This window comes from Neltuma alba, unplaced genomic scaffold, assembly GCF_004799145.2.
Source record: "Neltuma alba isolate B1F8T4 unplaced genomic scaffold, ASM479914v2 tig00011601_pilon, whole genome shotgun sequence".
In the NCBI taxonomy this organism is placed as follows: Eukaryota; Viridiplantae; Streptophyta; class Magnoliopsida; order Fabales; family Fabaceae; genus Neltuma; species Neltuma alba.
In genome coordinates, this window is record NW_021636253.1 from 117,417 (window position 1) to 142,829 (window position 25,413).

The 25,413-nt window shown below is 35.9% G+C and overlaps 4 protein-coding genes across 6 annotated transcripts; 2 read left to right on the plus strand and 2 right to left on the minus strand.

Moving 5' to 3' along the window:
* Positions 1-1,413: 1,413 nt before the first annotated feature.
* Positions 1,414-4,767, minus strand: LOC114715616 (probable disease resistance protein At5g66890). The gene is made up of 5 exons (XM_028900475.1): positions 4,349-4,767; positions 3,741-4,081; positions 3,107-3,468; positions 2,476-2,756; positions 1,414-2,391 (listed from the first exon to the last, which is right to left on the minus strand). Exons 1-5 carry the CDS (start codon positions 4,641-4,643, stop codon positions 1,547-1,549), a joined length of 2,124 nt encoding a protein of 707 aa, XP_028756308.1. The 5' UTR covers positions 4,644-4,767; the 3' UTR covers positions 1,414-1,546.
* Positions 4,768-8,518: 3,751 nt separating this feature from the next.
* LOC114715615 (probable disease resistance protein At5g66890) lies at positions 8,519-13,189 on the plus strand. The gene is made up of 5 exons (XM_028900474.1): positions 8,519-9,318; positions 9,394-9,737; positions 11,353-11,708; positions 11,784-12,004; positions 12,107-13,189. The coding sequence occupies exons 1-5, from the start codon at positions 8,709-8,711 to the stop codon at positions 12,919-12,921; spliced, it is 2,346 nt and encodes a 781-aa protein (XP_028756307.1). The 5' UTR covers positions 8,519-8,708; the 3' UTR covers positions 12,922-13,189.
* Positions 13,190-16,242: 3,053 nt separating this feature from the next.
* LOC114715613 (putative disease resistance protein At5g47280) lies at positions 16,243-20,037 on the plus strand. Of its 2 annotated transcripts, XM_028900473.1 has the most exons (6): positions 16,243-16,908; positions 16,984-17,330; positions 18,325-18,680; positions 18,756-18,976; positions 19,068-19,682; positions 19,774-19,857. In XM_028900473.1, exons 1-6 carry the CDS (start codon positions 16,299-16,301, stop codon positions 19,776-19,778), a joined length of 2,154 nt encoding a protein of 717 aa, XP_028756306.1. In that variant the 5' UTR covers positions 16,243-16,298; the 3' UTR covers positions 19,779-19,857. The 2 variants fall into 2 exon arrangements, with proteins under 2 accessions (XP_028756306.1, XP_028756305.1); XM_028900472.1 differs by having other exon boundaries at positions 19,068-20,037.
* A 2,256-nt stretch (positions 20,038-22,293) lies between these two features.
* On the minus strand, positions 22,294-25,303 carry LOC114715604 (putative disease resistance protein At5g47280). Of its 2 annotated transcripts, none has more exons than XM_028900461.1 (4): positions 24,664-25,303; positions 23,836-24,535; positions 23,438-23,715; positions 22,294-23,336 (listed from the first exon to the last, which is right to left on the minus strand). In XM_028900461.1, exons 1-4 carry the CDS (start codon positions 25,265-25,267, stop codon positions 22,531-22,533), a joined length of 2,388 nt encoding a protein of 795 aa, XP_028756294.1. In that variant the 5' UTR covers positions 25,268-25,303; the 3' UTR covers positions 22,294-22,530. The 2 variants fall into 2 exon arrangements, with proteins under 2 accessions (XP_028756294.1, XP_028756295.1); XM_028900462.1 differs by having other exon boundaries at positions 23,142-23,248.
* Between the last annotated feature and the right edge of the window lie 110 nt (positions 25,304-25,413).

Here is a 25,413-nt window from a genome sequence, read left to right on the forward strand (position 1 = left end):
TGATAATGGCGTAGAAGAATGGCGTCCTATCCTGTACAATAAGCTGGTGTTTCGCTGTCTTAAGACCCTCCCAACTACAATAATTGTCTTCTCTTCCTTAAAAGACATATATAATTCCTCCTATGTCTAATTTAAATTATACTGTAAAATAAGTCTTATATTAAAAATAGTTAGAGTATTAATAAATAATGAAGAGCATCCCAACACATGGGTTTCTTCATAATGTAATCATCATTCGAACTATCCATAATATTTAAATTTAAGGTAAATGTAATTTCTAGACTTAATTACACATGATTAATATTTTTTTTACTGGGGAAAAATTTTGGAAGTATTTACTTCAATTTTTGAAATATTTATAAATGATGATTGTTTCGGCATATTTACCCATCATCTCATTCGAAAGAATAATCTAACACTAATAAAAAGGGAAAGAGGCTAGAATGACAGTGAAGGTTGGAAAGAAGTAGGAAGAATGGAGGAGGAGATAATGACGAGAAAAGTGGATGCAGGGCGGGTGAGTGTGATTAAGGTGGGATTAACTGGGGGTGGGGTCCACGTGATTGATGGGGAGAACATCCACGTGGATAGAGAAGTGAGGGAGTCAGTAGAAGCTCATTTCACGATGTTCATTGGAGTGGGGAAGCCGTGGCACGACCTTCTGGATGCGGGCTTTAAATTCCGTGTTTTTTCCTTTAAAAATATTTTATTTCAGTATTTAATTATTATAGGACTTTTCGTAAGTCCATGCTCATCCGTTTGTGTCGGTGCAACTCCAACTCCACCCTCCTTCCCACTTCAATTATTGGCCCCGATCCCTTCGCGCCTCTCTATTTCTTCCTCCATTCATCGTTATAAATTTTAAATAACTAATTTATAAATAATAAATAATTAGTTAAAGTTAATTAAAATTAATACATATGTTAAAAATATACTTTTACTTTTAAATATTCCCTTATAATAAATATGAAAGAAAATGTGCAAAGAAATATGGTCTTACTTATATTTGTCTTGTCTAATTTTGGTTTATATTTTTAAATTGTGGTCTTCTGCTTTTTTAAGAATAAATTATATTAACAGTTAATAGATTTAGATTTAATTTTAAAAAAATATTTTTACTATATATGTGGTTCTTTCCTTCAAAACAATGAAATATTTAGGACGTTTAATAACTTCATCATGTGACATTAAAGATTAAATTGTAACAACTACAACTATTTTAAAAGTTATACAATTTTTATTGCATTATTATAATAAAAATTGATAAAAAGGGGAGAATATATTACTCCTCCGGTTCTAAATATGAGACTTTTTTTGTAATGTGTATAAAGATTTTATATTTAGGATAAGAGGAGTATTAATTTTTACTAAAATGAAATTCTTAAACATCTGCTTCATGTTGTGTGTCTGATCTGATCTTATGTTTATACTTTGTCCAATTGAAGGAGTGTGATTTAGTCCCATTACAAAGTCAGAAGACAAAACAAGAGAGACAGAGAAGGATGAACAACATTGTTTTGACATGATTCATAACAAGATGAGCAACTTAATGGAACAAGCCCCTGGAGCTCAAATCAAGAAGCCAATCCAAGACAGTGTCCATGGTTTTGGCTATCTTTATGTTTAGTCCAGAGTGGATATATTTGATGACTTCCCAAAAAGGATATGTGTACTCATCGCATATCACACTCTGGAGATTGTCCATATCCTTGATTGAGTCTGGCAATTCCATTATTGCGCAGCTCGGCATATAAAACTTTCTCAGACTCCTTAGCTCACCAATCTTGTCTGGTAATTTCCTAAGGCTTCCACAGTAAGTGATGTCTAGAAAGCTTAGATTCTTCAGCTTTGTGATCGACTCTGGCATATCTTTAATATCAGGACAATAACTAATCCTTAGTAATTCCAACTTCTCAAGCTTCCCAATTTCTTGTGGAAGTTCATTAAACTCATTGCAATGACTGATGCTGAGCTTCCTCAGGGTGGTAGTGTCACAGAGCCCAGATGGCAACTTCGCCAAATCTTTGCAGTAATCAATGTTCAATTCCACCAGACCAGGCATTGCCTTTGAGAATTCAATGGAACTGGTTTCAAAAGCCTTTTTCACTTCACACATATAAAGCGATAACTTGCACACGTTCTTCAATCTGCAAAGGGGAGGAACTGAAACCCCCTCCAATCTGATTCTTTTGAGTTTCCTTAGAAACTCGAGAAGCTCAAGGTTTTTTAACTCAGAGGGACGGAAGCCATAATTTGTCACTATAAGAACTCTCAGATTTCTCATTTGCTTAATGAATTCAGGTAAAGTGTATTTTGTAGTTCTCAGATTCAAAACCAGAACAATAGCATCATCTGCTTGAACGTTGCACCAATCGGGATTGATGTCTTGGTCTGCATCAAATGTGAAAAAGGATGGATGTTATCTTCTTAGTTTAGTGATGTGCATTGATTCAATATCAAAAGAGATAAGCAAACCTGTTGATATAGACAGTATACGAGCAGATACGCATTTCTGATTCGGATCCTTAAACCATTTGGTAAAATAGGACAGGGCGTGAGCAGTGATGCCTTCCTGCTGGTTCTGCTGAGGCCACCATTGTGGATGATCATTCCCATTCATGTCAATGATCAGTCTTTTCCTATTCTCAAATAGTTCTTGGTTGCTTATATGTATGGCCAACTCTCTGAAAAGATCATGCTGCACGAGGAAGTGGTTATTGTAGTAATTGTCTTCAACCCTCCTGATCCTGACTATCCTGCAGAAAACAGGAATGAAAACCCAAATGTAAGAAGATTAAAAACCTATGCATGAATTTGTCCCCAACTTACAGCCAAAGCGGACTATGATGGAAGAATGCATTATTAGAGAATATATCAGAAATAATTGTGAACCTGAGGCCTTTGAAACTCAAAAGAAGCAAAAGCCTAGGCAAAGAAGAAGAATAAAGTAGCAGAAAGGATATTAGAGAATACATTAAAAAGAGCCACACATTGATTAATTAGAGAAAGAATTGAAGGTATATCATGTTAAGGGAAATCATATCAGATTCAAACCTCATATATGCCTATATCTCAAAATTCCAATATGCAGTACATGCATATATACCTTCTAACTTTGATGCCAGCAGCCAGATTCAGGTCCATCAATTTGCGGATGATGGTCATTGCACATATGCCAAGTTCATCAAGGTTATAAAGTTCTGTCCAGATGTCAATCAAAGCAGAAACAGGTATCTTTTGATCTTCAGGAAACAATCCAAGGTCCATGAAGCATTCCCTGATGGACTCATCTACTAGCAGATTCAGGGAATTTTGGAGATGGGCAAGCAACTCTGAATTCGAATCAAGGATAGACTGGCCACGTGACCATTCTAACTGTACTTTTTGCAACTCCTCAATACCCTTATCTTGTAGTTCGCGACCAATGAATTCAAGAGCAAGTGGCAGACGCTTACAACCTTTCACTATCTGCATTTCAGTCAACCAAATAAAATCAGTGACTCTAATTAAGGTTATGACTTATGACCTTGATTCCTTTATGTGCCAGAATATGCTCTCCACAGAATACTGCCATCATTTTTAGTTTTCCATTTCACATGCATTATCTAAAGTGCCAGTGTTGTAGTTAATTAACTAGCCTGTAATATGAGAGGAAGCAACAGAGTTTTGACTCATCATGTCTTATCACATCTCACAGAAATCATTGGGAGAAAAATAAATGAATATACTATATGTGTCACCTGCAGGACAATTTTTCGTATTTCGTTGTCATCAAAATCAATGTCGCTTGGTTGAATAAAGTGAAGGAAAAGAGCCACTGCATCATCTTCAGAAAGTTGTTCCATGGGGTATCGTCCGAGTGTGATAATTGGGACTCTTGAAGTCACGAAAATTTTAGAGCCTGCTGATATTTGGACCCTAAACTCTTCAACAACATTTTTTGAGGCGGGCCAAACATCATCCAGAACCAACAACACTGGATTTCCCCCGAACTCAGGCAGCCGATCTTGCAGTTCATCGATCGCTTCATTGCCTCGAAATTGTGAGCCCAGGGTCTCAAAGAAGATATCCTTGAACTTATCTAGTCAAACCAAAGAAGTAAATGAATGATATTCTAATAAATATAATACTGGATGATACCCCATAAAGACTGAGTATGTTATTTGTCCCTGCAGGTATTTTAGGTGAATGACTCGATCCTTTTCATAACTTAACACAAAGTACATATTCTTGGCAAGTCAATGCATAAAATTGAGAAGACGATCGATGATAAATTTGATCTAGACACTAGGAATGATAGCACATAAGAAAAGGAAAAATACGAAAATTGGCTACTAAGGAGGGTTACCTTTGACTTGGGGATCATGACAGAGTATTTTAGCCAAAGTGGTCTTCCCGGATCCTGCTAGGCCATGCAAATTCAAGACCTGCTCGTCCCCATGAAGCAGTTTAGACTTCAACTCCTTCATGAATGGACCATCCAAACCCACTGTAAATTCTGGGAATCTTTCATTACCCTTGAAAGTCCGTGTTCTGATTCTTTTAGACGCTTGAGATGAAGTGCTTTGGTTCCCAGGGCTATTATCATCAGAACTCAGCTTGGACAGGGCTCTCTTCAAATCCCTTGCTATCTGCGTTTGCATCTGAACTGAGCAATACCTTAGAAGGGACTGATACTTTTCATCGAGCTTTCTTTGAAAGTATGGGGCAAGCCAGAAATTCCGCGGACGGATTTTGCACTTTTCAAGAACCTCCTGGTTGGCTTCTATTATCTTTTCAGCTTCTCAATTTCTTCAGTTTGAAGATCATTCTCCTGAGCGTATTGTCCAATCTGTTCAACCAAAGGACCCAAATCCCTGGTGGTCGACTCCAGAATTTGGCGAGTACTTCTGTACTCCAGACCTCTTCCTGCAATATTTGAAAGCTTCTCTACCAACTCCAGGATGATCGAAGGATCCGCCATTGGTAACTAGCTCGGTTTCAGCACCAGAAAAACCCGAACACCAAAATTCTCAAATTGAAATTTTAATGAAGCAGTCTTGATTTTTAAACAGTGGCGTGTAAACACAGTAATAACCACAGCGAAGATCAAAGAGTGGAAATGATGGGGATAAGGTCCTCAATAGAGCTCGAAGATGCCGTGAACGTTCCAAGTTATTTCCCCACAAATGCTCCAGTCTATGCTTCTCCGGCAAGAAAACAGCCAAACAACCAAAAAGAATTTAGAGAGAGACCACAAAGTCAAAGTTATTTTGAAAAACCCACCATGGTGATAGACTGGATCGTGTGTGTCCGTGTATTTATTCACCGGCACTGCATTGCAATTTTATTTTAATATATTACTGCAAAAGGAGTTCCACGAAGATTTTCCCCTTTCAGCAGATAGTTTCAAAGACAATGAAGGAAAACTATATAAAAGAAATTAATACTCCTCTGGTCCTTAATATAGGACCCATTTAACTAATTTGATTAGATTAAGGAAGTTAGGTAAGTTAGTTAATTATAAAAATTGTGACATGTTTTTCCTAAAATATCATAATCATTTTTCTTAATACTCCTCTCTATCTTCTACTTGATTATGGTTGATAGAGTATCCATAGGGGTAATTTAGAGAAAATTGATAAATATGATAAATGGGTCTTATATTTAGGACCAAAATCAACTCAACAATTGGGTCCTATATTAAGGACCGGAGGAGTAGATACATATAATATTCTAACATATTTTGTGGTGTAATTTTATCTCAAAGTATTACGGCCTTTGACACACCTGAATAAAATTTTCAGGATGCCTGATGAAGAATAGCAAAATACTGCCTACAATCCTAATTATAAGATTTTGTTTATAATTTACAAGCAAAATCTTATAATTAAAACCGGAGGTAGTAATTTAAATCTTAGATACATCTGAAAATTTTTTTCAAGAATACGACAAAATATAAAAGATGCTAGAGCTATTTGGAAAGACATTCAGGATACTAAATGAATATTAACCCAAATTTAAATATTCAAGACTTTTTTTTCCCCAGACATTAAGGGTCACACACACAAGACTTAGTTTAGACGTTCAATTTTCAACAATTATAGACTCATGTTTTTATGGGTTCAACCTCCTACTACTCCAAGTATTAATTATAAATTATTTTATTTAAGCTATTTGCTTATGAATTCTGATAACATTATTGTCCAGTTTGTCAACACACTTGACAAATACTTTTGTAGACTCAGCTTCGTCCCAATAATACAGGAAAAAGCACGGAAGATTCCAAAAGGTCATTCAAATAATGCATCTTTGTATTCCCCTCCCAAAAAAAAAAACAATTGAAAATCCTTGGTCAGAATTAACTGGACCTTTTAATATCTTTTTGCCTTTAGCTAGTTTGTTTCATTATATTGAGAATTTTTAGAAGAGGGAATAAAAAAAGCATTTGAATTCTCTAAAACTAGATGTGGATGTTGAATATTGTAGAGTTTAAATAAGACCCTGTATGACTTATAAATCTTCTAACTTGCTACTAATTTTATATCTTCGTTATAAAATTAATTTAATAATTTATAATATGGAAACTTATGTTGATACTTGATTAAAGTACAGAACAATGTCAAAAAAAAAAACAAAAAGAACAACGAGGGAAAGGGGAAGAGGGGTCAGTTGTATTTGTATTAATACCTGTTCAATTTAATACTTCTATTTTCAATATAATTAATATATTCTAAAATTATTTAAGCTTGAAATTGAAATTAAGTTGCAACCATTGCTTTTGAAATGGAACCTCCAAATTTTCCATTGGGAATCATTACCTAATGATCACACCATTATTCATCTCTCATAAGTTTCTGAATTTCTTCTGCATCATCTTTCACTTTAGAGCTTGAATCTTCAAAAATTATTGATTATAAGTAAACATAAAAAAAAAAAAAGATTGTATCTCTCGTAGTTTTCAACAACAACACACCTGTGCTACAAAAGTACAAATTGGCTGCACAAGTCAATTAGTCAAAAGACAACTAAGAAAGCTAAACAAACATCCAGACCAACCTGAGAGGTTTTTGTCTATTCAAATGAAGAAACCTTGGAAGCCAAGTTCATGAAAGCCAATTTAAGCTAACATCGATGTCGGCCATCTTGATGTTCAGTCTGGAAACGCAAGTAATGATGACTTCCCATAAGGGAAATGCATAGTCATCGCATATCACATTCTCTAACTTGTTAAAATCCATCACTGATTCTGGCAATTCTCATATTGGGTAACCTGTCATGTAAGGCTTCGTTAGATTCTGCTTCTGCAGCTCACCAATCTTGTCTGGTAACTTTTTAAGGTTTAGATTCTTCAGCTTTGTGATTAATTCTGGCATTTCTTCAAAATCAACTCAGTAAATAATCCTCAGTAATTCCAAATTCTCAAGCTTCCCGTTTCCTTCGGGCAGTCTGATAAACTTGTTGCAACTACTTACGGTGAGGTTCTTCATGGTGACGATATTGCAGAGCCCAGTAGGCAGCTTCATCACATCTTCACAATACTCGATGCTCAAATCTTCCAGCTTTGGCATTGCTTCTGAGAAGTCAATGGAACTGTTCTCAAAAGCCTCCTCCACATCACACATGTAAAGTGATAGCTTGTGCACATTCTTCAGATCACACAAGGAGGGAATTGAAACTTGCTGCAATCTGATTCTTTTAAGGCTTAATAAGGAAAGTAGCTTCAGGTTTCTTAAGTCAGTTTTACAGCCACCATAATTGGTGACTATAAGAACTTTCAGGTTTGTGGTTGACAGGATAGGAGGAGCAGTTAGGCTTTGTTGTTGCTTGGGCCACCATTTCGGAGGATGATTCTAATTCCCAAACATGTCAATGATTAGTCTCCTTCTGCTCTCTAATGGTTTTTGTTTGATCATGAAAAAGAATGCACAGTCATGTACTCCTACCTTCTAACTTTGATGCCGGCAGCCAAATTCATGGCTATTAATTCTCGGATGGTGAGCATTGCAGATAAGCTTCCTGGTTCATCTGGGTCAAACAGTTCAATCCACATGTCTACAATGCAGCAATGGGGATTCTTTGATCTTCAGGAAATAACCCAAGGTCCATAAAATAAGTGAAAGCTGATCCTGCAACATGTTCATTGCTTCGTCGACCTGAATCTATGAACCCAACCTCTCAAAGATGATAATTTTTCTTTTAAGTTTTCGCAAAATACAAAATATTTTTTTCAAAAGTGAGATACTGAAATAATATCTGTTTATTATTAAAATAAAAAATAAAAAATTATTTTGCACGTAATCATTTTCTTACATATATAATTTTAATATGATTAATTTTAATTTTATTTAGTTCCATGTACAAAAATCAATCCCAATCCATTACCAATGAGAGTCACATTATTAATCATTACCGCCATATCTCTTATAAATTAATCCACTGTGAGTATATAAATTAATACATATGAAAGGAAACCATAAAAACCGATAAAATTAAAAAAAAATTTCCTTTTTGACGTTTCTTCGTTCAATGGTCATGGAAAATTAGAAACAAGAGTGTGATTTCGTGGAATTTTCGGGCTCTATTATCACGCACACACCAAGTAATTGACTTTGCCGGGTCTACTCCAAGACTATGTCGTCTTCGTTTTTTATTAACTCAAACCTTGCAAAGACTCCCATTCACTGGTAAATCAAGACTGAAACTTGCAGAAACAGAGCTCGTCACTAATGGCAGACTATGTTTCGCTTGCTTGGGATTTAGCGAAAGATGGTGTGGCTATAGTGACAAGAGGCCTAGAATACAATAGCACTCGCGAAAGTCTGGAGGCAACCGTCACAGATTTGAGTCCAGTGGTTGAAGGGATCGAGGATTCCTTGAAGCGGCTTGATCTCCCAATTGGACTCAAACATGTCCAGGAACTGAAGAAGCTATTGGCAAAAAACACAGAGGCCATTGGAAAGCTCAAAATCCATTGGTGGAATTGCGTGCTTGCGCCATGGTATCAGCAGAAACTTCAAAAAGAAGGGGCCAACTTAGAAAGGTTCGCCTCTGTTCAGACACAAATTCACATCTTTCATCTTCTCACGGAAATCCTCTCTGTGCTGAGTTCCAAAGGTCCTCCTAGCCTCGCACCCCCGACCAACTACGCACATAAATTCGCGGATCCTCTTGATGAGAGATTCCCGAAATTTACAGTGGGATTGGATGGAGATTCTATGCAAGAGTTGAAGAAGAACCTGCTTACTGGTAAAGAGCAAGTAATAAACTTGTATGGTATGCCGGGATCCGGGAAGACCACAATGGCTCAAAAGCTCTGTCGTGATCCTCAAGTCCAAGGTAGTCTCCCATGTTTGTACTATTGATCACAATCATCATGTTCTGTAGTTGTCGTCTTGTTGTCTGGTTTGGCAGGTAAATTCAAGAAAAATATCTTCTTTGAGACGCTGGGTTCACAGATTGAAGTGGATGAAGCAATCCAGAAGTTGCGGGATCATGGGCTGGCTAAATATGGCGAAAATCCAGTGCTGTTGGTATTGGACGACGTGTGGCCTCGCACAGAAAATATTGTTGAAATGATAAGTCTGAAACACAAAGATTCGAGAATTCTGGTGACTTCAAGAACTGAAATGAAAGCAGCTGGAAGCCGATGCCTCATGAAACTACTCAGCGACGAAGATGCAGAAAAACTGCTCCGTCACTTCCTTCCATCGAGTGACATCGACCTTGACCCAGACACACGTCAAATTCTCCTCGAGGTGACATTTATATTCTTCCTAATTTTCTATATATTGCCTGTGATGATATAAAAATTAATTGACTAATTAAAATAGATTAAAAAATTAACTTAATTATTTGTAATAAATGGTTATAGATATATTTGTTAATCATGTGTATTGATTAAAATTATCATTTGATAAAATTTTTAACATATACAACTATCATAGGAATTATTTTAAAATGAATAAATATGAATGATTAAGTCTTATATTTAAAATTAAATTAAAAATTAAATTAATTTTTACATTAAGAGCCAGATATAAACTCTATTTGTCATCACGATTGAAATCACTTATATATAAGCACTTTTTGTGTAAACTGAGACAACTTTTTTTTACATATTTACTTTGTATTCCGTAAATCACGATTAAAAAATTACGTATAACATATTCTAAACATGTTAATAGTACGTCACTTATAAGATACGATGAGTGTAAAAAAAAAAAAAAAAGAAGTCTACCTACCTCGCAAATAAGGTAAGGTTGAACGGCAAAAGTATTCATGAAGTGTTTTGCTAGGAGTTAAGAGGCACGCCACGATGCAATTTCATGATCACGTCCGTCAACCCAACAAAGAAGTTTCAATTTAGGTTAAAGTATATATTTAGTCCTTTAATTTTATGTAAAGTTTCAGTTTGGTTCCTTAACTTTAAAAGGTGTACTTTTAGTCCTTTAATCCCAAAATTATTAGCTTAAATGATAATTCTTTTTTAACAATTATGGTTGTTTGAATATTAAACTTAATATGTTAATATTTAGTAATATTTTATTAGCATTCAAGAACTCAATATCATCATTTTAACAACTTTAGGATTAGGTGACCAAAAATTTACTTTTTAAAGTTAAAAAACCAAAATAAAATTTTATGTAAAATTAAAAGACTAAAAATATATTTTAGCTTTTAATTTATAATAGACGTCAGATGTCTGTTATGCAAGTGTTGTAGATTTTGCAAGTTGTAATTACACATAATAAAATAATATATTATGATGCAATTTTGTTCATGATCGACCCTGAAAAACGATGCAAAAATACATGATTCATAATAATAATAATAATAGTAATAGTAATAATAAAGAAACACTGAAATTTTATTTAATTTATAAAGGGTTAATACCACTTTTATTACTTAAAATTTGAGCTCGTTTTGATTCTAATCCTTCAAATTTAAAATTAGTGATTTTAGTATCTGAAATTTAATCTTATTTTCGTTTTGTTCCCTAAAATTTAAAATCAGTGATTTTAATTTATGACATTTTACTTTATTTTGGTTCTCCTGTAGATTTGTGATCCCTGAAATAATGTTTTTAGTCCCTGAAGTTAGGACAAAACTGTAATGAAGCTAAATTTCAGGAATAAAAATAAAAATGAGGCCAAATTTTAGAAACTAAAAATAATATTAACCTATTTATAAAATACAAAAGTGAAAAATGCATGTGTTGAAGCAAGTGACGGATTTTGCTTTAAGGCCCCAAAATTCCTAAATACGGCCCACTAAGCAGAGCAAATGCCTCTTCACAACAGCCGAACGTATTTTTGACAAAAGGGGATCCAAGAAGTCTCAAATGGAATTTGGCTGATCACTCAAATGCAGGTACTTGAACGATGCAAGGGTTTGCCTTTGGCTATTAAATCCGTTGGTCATGAACTGCGAGGGAAGGGTACTGTTCAGGCACTTCGACAGGTGCAGTCAAAATGGTCGCAAGGTCACTCTATACTTGATTCCCATCAAGATTTGCTTGCTCGTCTCCAGGATTCAGTGGATGAATCCCACAGGGAATACTTCATGGACCTTGGGTTATTCCCTGAAGATGAAAAAATCCCCATTACTGTACTCATAGACATGTGGAGTGAACTGCATCACCTCAATGAACCAGCAAGCTTGCCTGCAATGGCCATCACCCAAGAATTAATAGCCATGAATTTGGCTGCTGATATCAAAGTTAGAAGGTACAAGTACGCCTACTCTGCATTATTCTCTTTTCTAGACTTGTTAAATCTCTTGTTACGTTCTGGTTTGAGCAGGATGGTTGGAAGGGAAGACCTGGACGATTATTACAATAACTACTTCCTTGAGCAGCATGATCTTTTCAGAGAGCTAGCCATCCATATGAGCAAACAGGGACCATTGGAGAGCAGAGAGAGGCTGATCATTGATATGTTTGGGAATCAGACTAATCCTCCAGAATGGTGGCCCGAGCAACAACAGCGTGTAGTTGCTCCTACTATCCTGTCAATATCAACAGGTTCCCCCTTTTTTATTTTTTTTGGTTCTCATGCAAATTTACTCAGTTACAAGTTAAAATAAGCAAGAAGAGAGCGCTCATCATCTTCCAAATTTGATGCAGATCAAAACATGACTCCAGATTGGTGCAACATTCAAGCAGCCGGTACTGTGGTTCTGATCTTAAATCTTAAGACTGCAGAATACACTTTACCAGAATTCATAAACGAAATGGAAAACCTGAAAGTTCTTATAGTCACCAATTATAAACGTTGCAAAACTGACCTAAGAAGCCTGGAGCCGCTTGGTTCCTTACTGAGCCTTAAAAGAATCAGACTGCAGCAAGTTTCAATTCCCTCCCTGTGTGATCTGAAGAATGTGCACAAGCTATCACTTTACATGTGTGATGTGAAGGAGGCTTTTGAGAACAGTTCCATTGACTTGTCAGAAGCAATGCCAAAACTGGAAGACTTGAGCATCGAGTATTGTGAAGATTTGGTGAAGCTGCCTACTGGGCTCTGCAATATCGTCATCATGAAGAACCTCACCATAAGTGGTTGCAACAAGTTTATCAGGCTACATGAAGAGATTGGGAAACTTGGGAATTTGGAATTACTTAGGATTAATAACTGTGCGAATTTTGAAGAAATGCCAGAATCAATCTCAGAGCTCCAAAGCCTAACCATTCTGGACATCTCATACTGCCGAACCCTTAGAAAATTACCAGACAAGATTGGTAAGATGCAGAATCTGACAAAGCTTTACATGACGGGTTGCCCAATACGAGAATTGCCAGACTCAGTGATGGATTTTAACAAGTTAGAAAGGGTGATATGTGATGAGGATGCATTTCCCTTGTGGGAAGCTATCAGCTCTCGCTTTTCCAGACTGAACATAAATATGGCCGATAGGGATGTTAGCTTAAATTGGCTTTGTTGAATTTCGCTTCCAAATTAAACTTTCTTCATTTGGATTGGCGAACCTCGATCTCAGGCTGTTTCGGATGTTTGTTTCGTTTCTTAGTTGTCGTTTGAATAAGCGACTTATGCCGCAAAGTTGTAATACAATTGTGTATTTCTTGAAAACTACGAGATATTTGTGTATTCTGGAATATATAAATGGTGTGATGCAAGGTGTTTATGAGATATTTGTGTACAATGGAATATATAATCCACCCACCCCCGAACCAGTTAGATAAGCACTCTAAGCTTATCAGACATGAACCGTCTATATTTGATTTGAACGGTTCAGATTTAAAATTTTTAATAAATTATTTTTAAATAGAAAAAATTATTTTTTAAAAAAATATTAGTTAAGAGATCATTACTATTTTAAATCCTATACAAATTAAAATAATTATTTTGAATAAATAAAAATAAAAAAATCAAATCTGGACCATCCAAATGAGATATGAATGATTCAGATCCGATGAGATTATGGTGCTCATCCAAACTGGTTTTTCCCAGAAAAAAATAATCGAGAATTTTAAGATTCAAGGTCTAGAGTGAAAGTTCATGCGCAATAAATTCAGAAACTTTATTGCGAGAATGGAATGATGGTGTAATCGTATGAGGTAATGAGTTCCATTGGAAAATTTCCAAGTTCCGTTTCAGAAACCATACGCGGTTACGACTTAATTTTAATTTCAACCTTAACACATAATGTAAAAAAAAAAAATTAATTTAGTACTTTTCATTAAATTTCATCAATACCAAAGGCTCAAATTTTTAAAATACATGAACCATATTGAAAACAATATTTCCTCTTATCTTTTTATCCGTTTGGAATTATGTGAACATTATATATATTTTTATTAATTTTACATATAATTAACAAGTACTGAAAAGGAATGCAGAGTAGCGTACTTCTACTTCTAAATTTGATATCGGCAGCCAAATTCATGGTTATTAATTCTTGGATGGTGAGCATTGCAGCTAAGCTTCCTGGTTCATCTGGGTCAAGCAGTTCAATCCACATGTCCATCAATGCAGTAATGGGGATTCCTTGATCTCGAGGAGATAACCCAAGGTCCATAGAATACTCTGATGGATTTATCTACAGAATTCTGGAGACGAGCAAATAAGTCTTCATGGGAATCAAGAATGGAGTGACCCCGCGACCATTCTAACTGCACCTTTTGAAATGCTTCAAAAGGTTTCCCTTGACATCACCAAAATTTTAGAATCTGCTGATCTTAGATTCATCATTTCAACAGAGTTTTCTGAGTGAGGCCCGCATCATCCAACACCAGCAGTAGTGGATTTTCCTCATATTCAGACAGCTGATCCTGCAACATGTTGATTGCTTCATCGACCGGAATCTGTGAACCCAACATCCCAAAGATGATATGTTTCTTGAATTTACCTGCCACACCAAACAAGAAGGAATGTTTGTCGAAAGTCCCAGTTTCAGGGATGATGTTAGACGAACATGAATAGAGGAAACTAAGTGAATGCATAAAATATCAACATGATGACTGTAATCGATGGGACAAACATAAGAGACTACCTTTGACTTGAAGACAATGACACAGTTCCTAAGCTTCCTGGTCTCTTGGGGAAGTGTCGTAAAGCAGCGTCATTTGACGATGCCGAGCTTCTTCAGGCTGACAGTATCGCAGAACCCAGCAGGCAGCTCCACCGAATCTGGACTGTCCTCAATTTTCAGCTCAAATTCGGCCGCTTGCTCTCTTGAATATCTGTTGGCCAGATCTCTGAGAATACTATGCTGGCCTAGGAATTGGTTACCCTCGTCGTTTTCAGCATCGCTGCCATCTCCGCTTCATCTATTGCTCAACCAAGTGACAAGATTATTAGAGCGCAAAAAGTATTCATTTGTATTATTCCTCCGGTTCAAAACGTAGGACCCACTTTGTGCATGGGCCTTACATTTGAAACCCAACGAGTACTGTATACTACTTTATTTTATTTTATTTTATATTTTATTTTAAATATGAGATTCTAATATATTTTATCTTTTATATTTATTTATTTATTTAAATAATTTTTATAATAATAGTAGTTCTAACTAATATATTTGATTAGTAACGATATTTTAGAAAAATTAACAGCTATTTATTAGAAATAATTTACTTAACTAATTTTCTCAATCTATTCAAATTAGTTAACTAGCTCTTATATTAAGGACCAAAAGTAGTATATCACTTTTGATTCTTAACTCAAATATGTTTAAAGCGATACTATCAATTTATAGTTTAAACACACATAATTAATAAGAATATTTTAAAAAAATAACATCTATTTATTACAAATAACTAATTTAAGTAAATTTTTTAAATTAGTCAACTAAGTGTTAAGTGTTAAGAAAAAATATATATATATATATATATATATATATTTATATGATGTTATGTACTAAAGAATATTACTTGCGTTTGAACCACCCTGTCGGCCAAGTTCATAGCTGTCAAACGGTGGACGGCGTGCGGCATCTGATTCTATTCCGTCCTCGTCTTGGTCGTAAAATTAATTCTTTCGCGGTTATATTTTTTAAATTACAAGTATTAATTTTTATACTCATACTTTGTTAATTAAAAGTGATGTAAATATTAATTAAACCACATTTAATTTTCACAAAATACAAAAAAAATTTCAAAAATAAAATAACGAAATAATATCTATTTATTATCAAAGTAAAAAATAAAAATTTATTGTGCACGAAATCATCTTCTTACATATATAACTTGTAATATGATTAATTTTAATTTTATTTAGTTCCACGTATCAAAATTAATCCCAATACATTATGAGTCAGAGTCACTTACCGCCATATCTCTTACAAATTAACCCACTGTGAGTACGTGTAAATTAATACACATAAAGGAAAGCATAAAAAACAATACAATGGAAAAAGAGAAAAAAAATTGCAAAACAAATTTTGGAAATTAAAAAATAGCATAGAGGAACCACTTCACAAAAATTGTTGTCATTAACTTATCAATTGTTGCCAAAATTAATACTGATGTTATAAAGAGTCCTTATTTACAATATTTCTATTTCTAAGATTTTTTTTGCAATTTTTTTTAAAAAACAATGAATATCAGATTAAAAAACTACAACTAGTCATATATTAATTAATTTCCGTTTTGACTCTGCATTCAATGGTCGTGGAAAATTAGAAACAATGTTATGATTTCGTGGAATTTTCGGGCTCTATCATCACGCACATACCAAATTGACTTTGCTGGGTCTGCTTCAAGACTCTGTCGTCTTCGTTTTTTATAACTCAAACTTTGCAAAGACTCCCATTCACGGGCAAATCAAGATTGAAACTTGCAGAAACCAAGCTCGTCACTAATGGTAGACTACGCTTCGCTTGCTTGGGATTTAGCGAAAGATGGTGTGGCTATAGTGACAAGAGGCCTAGAATACAATGGCACTCGCGAAAGTCTGGAGGCAACCGTCAACGATTTGAGTCCAGTGGTTGAAAGGATCGAGGATTCCTTGACGCGGCTTGATCTCCCCATTCAACTGAAACATGTGCAGAAACTGAAGAAGCTATTGGCCAAAAACGCCGAGGCCATTGGAAAGCACAAAATCCATTGGTGGAATTGCGTGCTTGCGCCATGGTATCAGCAGAAACTTGAAAAAGAGGCGGCCGACTTGGAAAGGTTCGCCTCTGCTCAGACACAAATTCACATGTTTCATCTTCTGACGAAAATCCTCTCTGTGCTGAGTTCGAAAGGTCCTCCCAGCCTTGGACGCCGGACCAATTACGCATATAGATTCGCGGATCCTCTTGATGAGAGATTCCCCAAATTTACGGTGGGATTGGATGGAGATTCGATGCAAGAGTTGAGGAAGAACCTGCTTACTGGTAAAGAGCAAGTTATAAACTTGTATGGTATGCCAGGATCCGGGAAGACCACTATGGCTCAAAAGCTCTGTCGTGATCCTCAAGTCCAAGGTAGTCTCCCATGTTTGTACTATTGATCACAATCATCATGTTCTGTAGTTGTCGTCTTGTTGTCTGGTTTGGCAGGTAAATTCAAGAAAAATATCTTCTTTGAGACTCTGGGTTCACAGATTGAAGTGGAGGAAGCAGTGAAGAAGTTGCGGGATCACGAGCTGCCTAAATATGGGGAAAATCCAGTACTGTTGGTATTGGACGACGTGTGGCCTCGCACAGAAGATATTGTTGAAATGATGAGTCTGAAACACAAAGATTCGAGAATTCTGGTGACTTCAAGAACCGAGATGAAAGCAGCTGGAAGCCGACACCTCATGAAACTGCTCAGCGACAAAGATGCAGAAAAACTGCTCCGTCACTTCCTTCAATCGGGTGACATCGACTTTGATGACCAAGCTACAAGTGAAATTCTCCTCCAGGTGACATGCATTTATATACTTCCTAATTTTCTACATAAATCACTTGAGATAAAGAAGTCTACGGCCAACCTCGTAAATAAAGTAAGGTTGAATGGCAAAAGTATTCAACCCAATAAAGAAGTTTCAATTTATAATGGAGGTCAAACGTCTATTAGGCAAGTGTTGTAGATTTAGCAAGTTGTAATTGCACATAATAAAGTACTCTTCCGGTCCTTAATATAAGACCTAATTATTGAATTGGTTTTGATCCTAAATATAAGACCCATTTATCATATTTATTAATTTTCTCTAAATTACCCTTATGGCTACTCCCTCAACCATAATCAAGTAAAAGAGGAAGATGGAATATTAAAAAAGATGATTATGGTATTTTAGAAAAAATATGTCACATTTCTTATAATTAACTAAATTACCTAACATCCTTAATCAAATCAAATTAGTTAAATGGGTTTTATATTAAAGACCGGAGGAGTATTATATTATGATCCAATTTTGTTCATGATCAACCGTGAAAAATGATGCAATAATACCTGATTAATAATAATAATAATAAGAAACATTGAAATTTTAATACCATTTTTATTCCTTAAAATTTGATTTGATTTTGATTTTGGTTCCTCAAATTTAAAAGTAATGATTTTGACAATCTGAAATTTGACTTCACTTTGTTTTTGTTATCTGAAATTTAAAATCGGTAGTTTTAATTCATGAAATTTAACTTTATTTTAGTTCTTCTAAAAATTTGTCATCTTTGAAACAGTGTTTTTAGTCCTTGAAGTGAGGACAAAACTATAATCAAACCAAATTTTAGGAATCAAAATTAAAATGAGTTCACATTTATAAGATACAAAAGTGAAAAATACATGTGCTGAAATAGGTTACTGATTTTGCTTTCAAAGCAGAGCAACTGCTTTTTCATAACAGCCGAACATATTTTTGACAAAAGGGGAACCAAATAGTCTCTAATGGAATTTGGCTGATCACTAAAATGCAGGTACTTGAAGGATGCAAGGGTTTACCTTTGGCTATTGAATTCATTGGTCGTAAACTGAGAAGGAAGGGTTCTGTTCAAGCAGTTCGAGAGGTGCAGTTAGAATGGTCGCGAGGTCACTCTATACTTGATTCCCATGAAGATTTGCTTACTCGTCTGCAAAATTCCGTGGATGAATCCCACAGGGATTACTTCATGGACCTTGGGTTATTCCCTGAAGATCAAAAAATCCCCATTACTGTACTCATAGACATGTGGATTGAACTGCATCACCCAAATGAACCAGCAAGCTTACCAGCAATGGCCATCACCCAAGAATTAGTAGCCATGAATTTGGCTGCTGATATCAAAGTTAGAAGGTACAAGTACGCCTGCTCTGCATTATTCTCTTTCATAGACTTGTTAATTCTCTAGTCACATTCTGGTTTAAGCAGGATAGTTGGAAGGGAAGACCTGGACGATTATTACAATAACTACTTCCTCGAGCAGCATGATCTTTTCAGAGAGCTAGCCATCCATATGAGCAAACAGGAACCATTAGAGAACAGAGAGAGACTGATCATTGATATGTTTGGGAGTCAGAATCATCCTCCAGAATGGTGGCCCAAGCAACAACAAAGTGTAGTTGCTCCTAAAATCCTGTCAATATCAACAGGTCCCTTTCTTTTTCATTCTGTTTTTATGCAAATTCTCTAAGTTTAAATAACTAAGAAGAAAGCGTTCGTCATCTTGAAAATTTGATGCAGATCAAAACATCACTCCACATTGGTGCAGCATTCAAGCAGCCAAAACAGTGGTTCTGGTCTTGAATATTTTCAAGACTGCAGAATACACTTTACCAGAATTCATTAAGGAAATGGAAAACCTGAAAGTTCTTATAGTCACCAATAATGGTGCTTGTAAAACTGACCTAAGAAACCTGGAGCTACTTGGTTCCTTACTGAGCCTTAAAAGAATCAGACTGCAGCAAGTTTCAATTCCCTCCCTGCGTGATCTGAAGAATGTGCACAAGCTATCACTTTACATGTGTGATGTGAAGAAGGCTTTTGAGAACAGTTCCATTGACTTCTCAGAAGCAATGCCAAAACTGGTAGAGTTGAGCATTGAGTATTGTAAAGATTTGGTGGAGCTGCCTACTGGATTCTGCAAGATGGTCACCATGAAGAACCTCACCATAAGTAGTTGCCACGACTTTGTCAGGCTACATGAAGAGATTGGGAAGCTTGAGAATTTGGAATTACTGAGGATTAATTACTGTGCTAATTTTGAAGAAATGCCAGAGTCAATCTCAGAGCTCCAGAGCCTAACCAGTCTGGACATCTCATACTGCCCAAGCCTTAGAAAATTACCAGTCAATATTGGTAAGATGCAGAATCTGGCAAAGCTTTACATGGCGGGTTGCCCAATACGAGAATTGCCAGACTCAATGATGGATTTTAACAAGTTAGAAAGGGTGATATGCGATGAGTATGCATCTCCCTTGTGGGAAGTTATCATATCTCGCTTTTCCAGTAGACCAAACATAAATGTGGCCGACATGGATGTTAGCTTAAATTGGCTTTGCTGAATTTCGCTTCCAAACTTTCTTCATTTGAACTGGCAAACCTTGATCTCAGGTTGTTTCGGGTGTCTGTTTCCCTTCTTAGTTGTCGTTTGAATAAGCGGCCTATTGTCAGTGCCATTCACTTCACAATATTCACTTTGGGATTATCTTAATGTATTTTTATCAATTTTATCTGAATTAATTGCATTTGTTTTCCTATATATTCTCTTTTAAAAAAATTTCTCATTATTTCTCCCATTCACTCTATTGTAAATAAGGGCACATCAAAAGAAATACAATATTAACAAATTTCTTAAACTATTCAATTCATTTATTCTTTTTTTTTTTTGACCTGATTCAATTCATTTATTTAGATCTTATAAAAACGATAGGATCGGAGGTAGCATATTCATTACTTTCAATTCGCATAGCATTGAATGTACAATGCTTAATTATGAATTTAAAAATATGCAACAAATATCTGAAAGCTATACGACTATTATTATTACATACGTGTTTAAAATGTATGTTTTTTTTCCGTATAATACTACTTCCGATTCTTAATACGAGTATAAAAATTAGATAATTATATCTTTTTGTTTTTTGGCCTTCCCCCTTCGATCTGCCAATGTATTCATTATTTTAATTAATTTATTTTGAACGATTTGTTTATGAATTCTGATGACAACATCTAATAAGCCATTGTCCACTTTGTCAACACATTTGACAAATTATCTTGTAAGCTCGACTTCGTCCCAGTAGTACCGGAAAAAACGCGGAAGATATCAAAAGCTATTTTTTTATTTAAAAAAAAATGCATATATCTATTCCGAAGAATTAACAGAGCTAAATCGCTAATATTCTTTTATTAAAAAGAGAGCTAATATTCTTAACTACAGGAAAAAAAAGCACATCTTTTAAATTTATTTTTACACCTATGGAATAATTAAGCATTTGGTGTCATTTTATATTTAAGACCAATTTTTTATAACATGAACAATATTTTTTGGAGCACTTTATGAGAAAACATTTATATTTAAGACAAATAAAATTTCTCAACCAATTCTTAAATTTATGTGTCAAGATTATTTAATTAATGATGGGTCCTAGTCTTTGCTCGCTTTGATCTCTATCCATTTACCTGCTACCCGCACTTGTCGTTTTGGGGAAGAATAATAATTGTTTTTGTTGGCAAAAAAGTTAAATAGACAGTAACTTTAACTTCTCCAATAATATGTTTTTGTCCAAAAACAAAAGTTTTCATAGGGCGGCCTTTAACAGTCTAACTCCTTTCTCTTTCAAATTGTTTTTCCCATCTGCTCTTTTTGTTTTTTTGGGTAACATTTTCCGGTCTAAATTTTTCATCAACCAATAATGTATGATAAGTTATACTATTTTCTTTCTTTGATATAAAAGCTAGTTTGACTTTTAATTTGATTTTGAATATAAAACTCTCATCCACTTTGTTTCTTATATTTATTTATTTTTTTAAAAAATAATTCTTATAATAGTTACACATATTAAATATTCCATCAAATGGTACATAATTAATAAGGGCATTTCAAAAAAAATAATACTCATTTATTACAAATAAATAGCTTAGTAAACTTTTTTAATATACTTAAATTAGTCAACTAGCTCTTATATTGAGAAGACTGTACTGAGTAATCACGAGTTGAACAAAAGTCATTGGACAGTTAGGTGGAATAGTGACTGACTATATAATCGAAGACTTTGACTTCTCTTAATCATCGATAAATTGGATACTTAATATAATCATTGTATTGATAAAATCGATTCGAACATTCGGTACAATATTTTATTATAAAAGTTACAATTAATTTAGGAAAACTTAATCTTTTGTTCCTCCAAATTTTAATTCATCCGCAGCTCAATTTTTACATTTATAAGCTTGTTTACAAGTCAATCCCATCAACATTATCCGGTTCAAGCATAAGAGCAACATGCACTATTGGTAACCAAGTATATTTATACTAGCTGTCATTACTACAAATCTATAAATACTTGACACCAAATATTTGATAGTTATAAAAAAAAATATGAAAGAATGTGGCGCTAATTGGCAAACAACACTTGACAGAGAAAACAGTCAAGTATTTAAGCTAGAGCCTTGGTTTTAAGCTATAATGCGTAAATTATTACTACCTCTGGTTTTTAACATAAGAACTTGTTTAACTTTTATTTTGTTCTTAAATATAAGATCTCAATCTATTTTGTCTCTCATATTTATTTTTTTTCAAGGTAATACACTTGATTAGCAAAAATACTTTAAGAAAGACAACACATATTTATTACAAATAACTAATTTAACTAGTTTTCTTAATCTATTCAAATTATTAGTCAACTAACTCTTATAGTAAGAACAAAAGTCAGCAGTAAAGCCCGTAAGCATTTAAGAAAACCAAAAGAATGATACAAGGTGGAGTTGGTCGAGGAAATTGAATTGGTATTGAAGAAAATGGATCCAGCGGAAGCGTATGAACTGTTGTGGAACACACTGACCAAGGAGAATGCTTTATAGCGGCGGTATTATTTTCAGTTATACACCTTAAGGTACGGACATTAACTAACAGATTAACAGTGGCATCAATCTTCATCCTCATCGTCCCCTTCAAACCCATTCACTCTGGAGCCTATTTTATTTATTAAGGCATGCCAATGGCTGTCTTTACTTCCAAATCGAAATCTATGGAAATCTTGACAACTTCCCAGAAACGATATGTATTTTCATCGCATATCACCTTCTGTAAACGCGTCAAGTTCATGATGGAGCTCGGCAAGTCATCTGTCTTGAGGCAATCCGACATATAAAAATCTGTTAGGCTCTGCAAGTTGCCAATGTCGTCAGGTAATTTTCCTAGGGTTCGGCAGTGTGAGATGTCCAAAAAGGTTAGGCTCTGGAGCTCTGAGACTGATTCTGGCATTTCCTTAAAATTATGACAGTAACTAATCCTCAGGAATTCCAAGTTCCTAAGCTTCCTAATCTCTTGGCGAAGTGTCGTAAAGCAGCGGCATTTAACGATGCTGAGCTTCTTCAGGCTGACAATATCGCAGAACCCAGCAGGCAGCTCCACCAAATCTGGACTGTCCTCCATTTTCAGCTCCACCAAATTGGGCATGGCTTCGGAGATTTTCATGGAACTGTTCTCAAAAGCCGGATTCACCTCGCATGCGTAAAGTGATAACTTGCGCAGGTTCTTCATTTCCCAAAGGCAAGGAACTGAAACATTCTGCAATCTGATTCTTTTAAGCGCCTTTAGGAAACCAAGCAGTTTCAAGTTTCCGAACTGAGTAGACCGCAAACCATTATTAATCACAATGAGAACTCTGAGGTTCTTCATTTCTTTAATGACTTCCGGCAGCCTATACTCATGAGTACAAAGATTCAAAACCAGAACTTGAGCTTCAGCGCCTTGAATAATGGAGCGCAATTCTGGAGTATCATTTTGATCTGGGATATAATATATATATATATATATATATATAGCATTAATCAAGTACAGAAAAGCGAACAATGAGAAATCGAGAGAGAGAGAGAGAGAGAGAATGAACCTGGAGTTATGGATAGTATACGAGCAGCTACCCGTCGCTGCAATATTGATGCTTTCAACACTGATAAGAAGGCATCGATGCCTCGAAGCGGCTGTTGTGGAAAACATTCGGAACGAGGAATATCATTCCCGTTTGTTTCAATAATTAGTCTTTTCCTCTCAAATTCGCCCGCTTGCTCTTTTGAATATCTGCTGGCCAGATCTCTGAGAATACTATGCTGGGTTAAGAATTGGTTATCCACGTCGTCTTCTGCATCGCTGCTACTTCCACCTTCTCTCCTGCTCAATCAAGTAACGAGATTATAGTATTAGAGCGCAAAAGTATTCATTTCTATTACTATATACAGCTCTCTCTCACACACACACATGATGTTATGTACCAGAGAATTAATTACTTACGTTTGAACCACCCTGTCGGCCAGGTTCATAGCTGTCAAACTGTGGACAACGTTCATGGCATCTATTCCGTCCTCGTCTTGGTTGTAAAGTTCTACCCACATATCAAGCAAGGCAGAAACAGGGATGATTTGATATCTAGGGAATAAGCAGAGGTCCATGAAGAAGTCGCTGATGGCTTTATATTCTTCCGAATCCTGCAAGGACTGATGGAGATGATCGAAGAACTTTTTATGAGTATCAAGAATGGAGAGACCTTGCGACGGTGACCATTTTCTCAAGTACTGTCGCCAGAACTCACTAGGCTTCCCCCGCAGATCACGTCCGATCATTTTGATTGCCATCGGAGAACCGCCGCAACATTCTACTACCTGGAGGAGAATGCGGCGGTCAGGCAAATTACAAGAGGCGGTGCCAATGGGTCGAACAAAGTGACGCAAGAGAATGACGGCGTCTTCCTCACCCAGCGGCGTCATCGCCACTGGGCTGCCTAATCCTGGGAGGACAACTCTTGAAATCACCAAAATCTTAGAATCTGACGGTATCTGCTTCCAACACTGCTCAACCAGATCTTCTGAGCCAGGCTCAACATTGTCCAGCACCAACAAGCCCTTCCTCTCACGCAGCTCACTCGCCAATTGCTCCCCACTGCTTTCAATCTTTGGTCCTACCGACTTGAAGTGGACATTGCCGTTGAAGAAACCTGCATATAGATTGTATATACAGATTATATAGACTGCTGTTGTTTCTTAAAGGTATTTCGTAAAGGCAACATGTATATAAAGTGTAAGATTAATGAAGAAAGAAATTAAAGAGTGCAAATTATCATACCTTGGATTTGCTGGTCGACACAGAGCTGTATGGCCAGGGTGGTCTTCCCGGAGCCAGCGAAACCAGTGAGGTTAAAGACCTTATCACCATCATCCTTCAAGAGGCAGGACCTTAAATTTTGCATCAACAAGCTGTTGAGTCCCTCGATTGGGAGCTCTGGGAAGATCAATGTTTCGCGATCAATCTTGAAGGCTGGTTTCCTGTGACTGGAGGCCTGATCAGAAGTAGTTGTCTCAATGTGACATAGGATTTCCATTGTAGCCCAGGCCGTCTGGAGCGACAAGCGATAGGAAATGAAATCTTTAATCGCCTTATCAGCTTTGTCAAGTTCTGCTTTGTAACATGGCGCGCAGCAGCAATCCCAGCACTGGATTTTGGAGTACTTAAGGTGAGCTTCTCCCATTTGTTTCATAATATCCTGGAGGCTCTCTATTTGACGGGCTGGCAGATCCAGCCTCTTGGCCAGTTCTACAATTTCTGCAAACATTGGACTCACCTCGTCCCCCGTCTTCCCCAGGTCTTGGGCTGTTCTTTCGTGCTTCAGACCCTCTTCAACTATCTTCCAGGCCTGCTTCACTAACTCTATAACCAGAGACGATGCCATTGTCAATATGCCACAATCTCAATGCCAATCATCCTAAAATTCCCTGGACACAGCAAAGTATTAAAGGACAATGACTTTACTTTTACAGTCAACTTGGAAAAGAAAAACGGGCGCTCTATTATTATCAGTGATGCCAGAAGGCAGGG

Excerpts from the sequence above, each read along its gene's own strand:
- LOC114715616 (XM_028900475.1), bottom strand. The coding sequence starts at position 4,643 with ATGCAAACGCAGATAGCAAGGGATTTGAAGAGAGCCCTGTCCAAGCTG. Across the intron at positions 2,757-3,106 it reads GCTGGCATCAAAGTTAGAAG|GATAGTCAGGATCAGGAGGG; the intron begins GTATATATGCAT and ends TGTTTTCTGCAG. Across the intron at positions 2,392-2,475 it reads TATACTGTCTATATCAACAG|ACCAAGACATCAATCCCGAT; the intron begins GTTTGCTTATCT and ends CATTTGATGCAG.
- LOC114715615 (XM_028900474.1), top strand. The coding sequence starts at position 8,709 with ATGGCAGACTATGTTTCGCTTGCTTGGGATTTAGCGAAAGATGGTGTG. Across the intron at positions 9,319-9,393 it reads TCGTGATCCTCAAGTCCAAG|GTAAATTCAAGAAAAATATC; the intron begins GTAGTCTCCCAT and ends CTGGTTTGGCAG. Across the intron at positions 12,005-12,106 it reads TATCCTGTCAATATCAACAG|ATCAAAACATGACTCCAGAT; the intron begins GTTCCCCCTTTT and ends AATTTGATGCAG.
- LOC114715613 (XM_028900472.1), top strand. The coding sequence starts at position 16,299 with ATGGTAGACTACGCTTCGCTTGCTTGGGATTTAGCGAAAGATGGTGTG. Across the intron at positions 16,909-16,983 it reads TCGTGATCCTCAAGTCCAAG|GTAAATTCAAGAAAAATATC; the intron begins GTAGTCTCCCAT and ends CTGGTTTGGCAG. Across the intron at positions 17,331-18,324 it reads CAAGTGAAATTCTCCTCCAG|GTACTTGAAGGATGCAAGGG; the intron begins GTGACATGCATT and ends ACTAAAATGCAG.
- LOC114715604 (XM_028900461.1), bottom strand. The coding sequence starts at position 25,267 with ATGGCATCGTCTCTGGTTATAGAGTTAGTGAAGCAGGCCTGGAAGATA. Across the intron at positions 24,536-24,663 it reads TGTCGACCAGCAAATCCAAG|GTTTCTTCAACGGCAATGTC; the intron begins GTATGATAATTT and ends ATCTATATGCAG. Across the intron at positions 23,716-23,835 it reads GCCGACAGGGTGGTTCAAAC|GAGAGAAGGTGGAAGTAGCA; the intron begins GTAAGTAATTAA and ends TTGATTGAGCAG.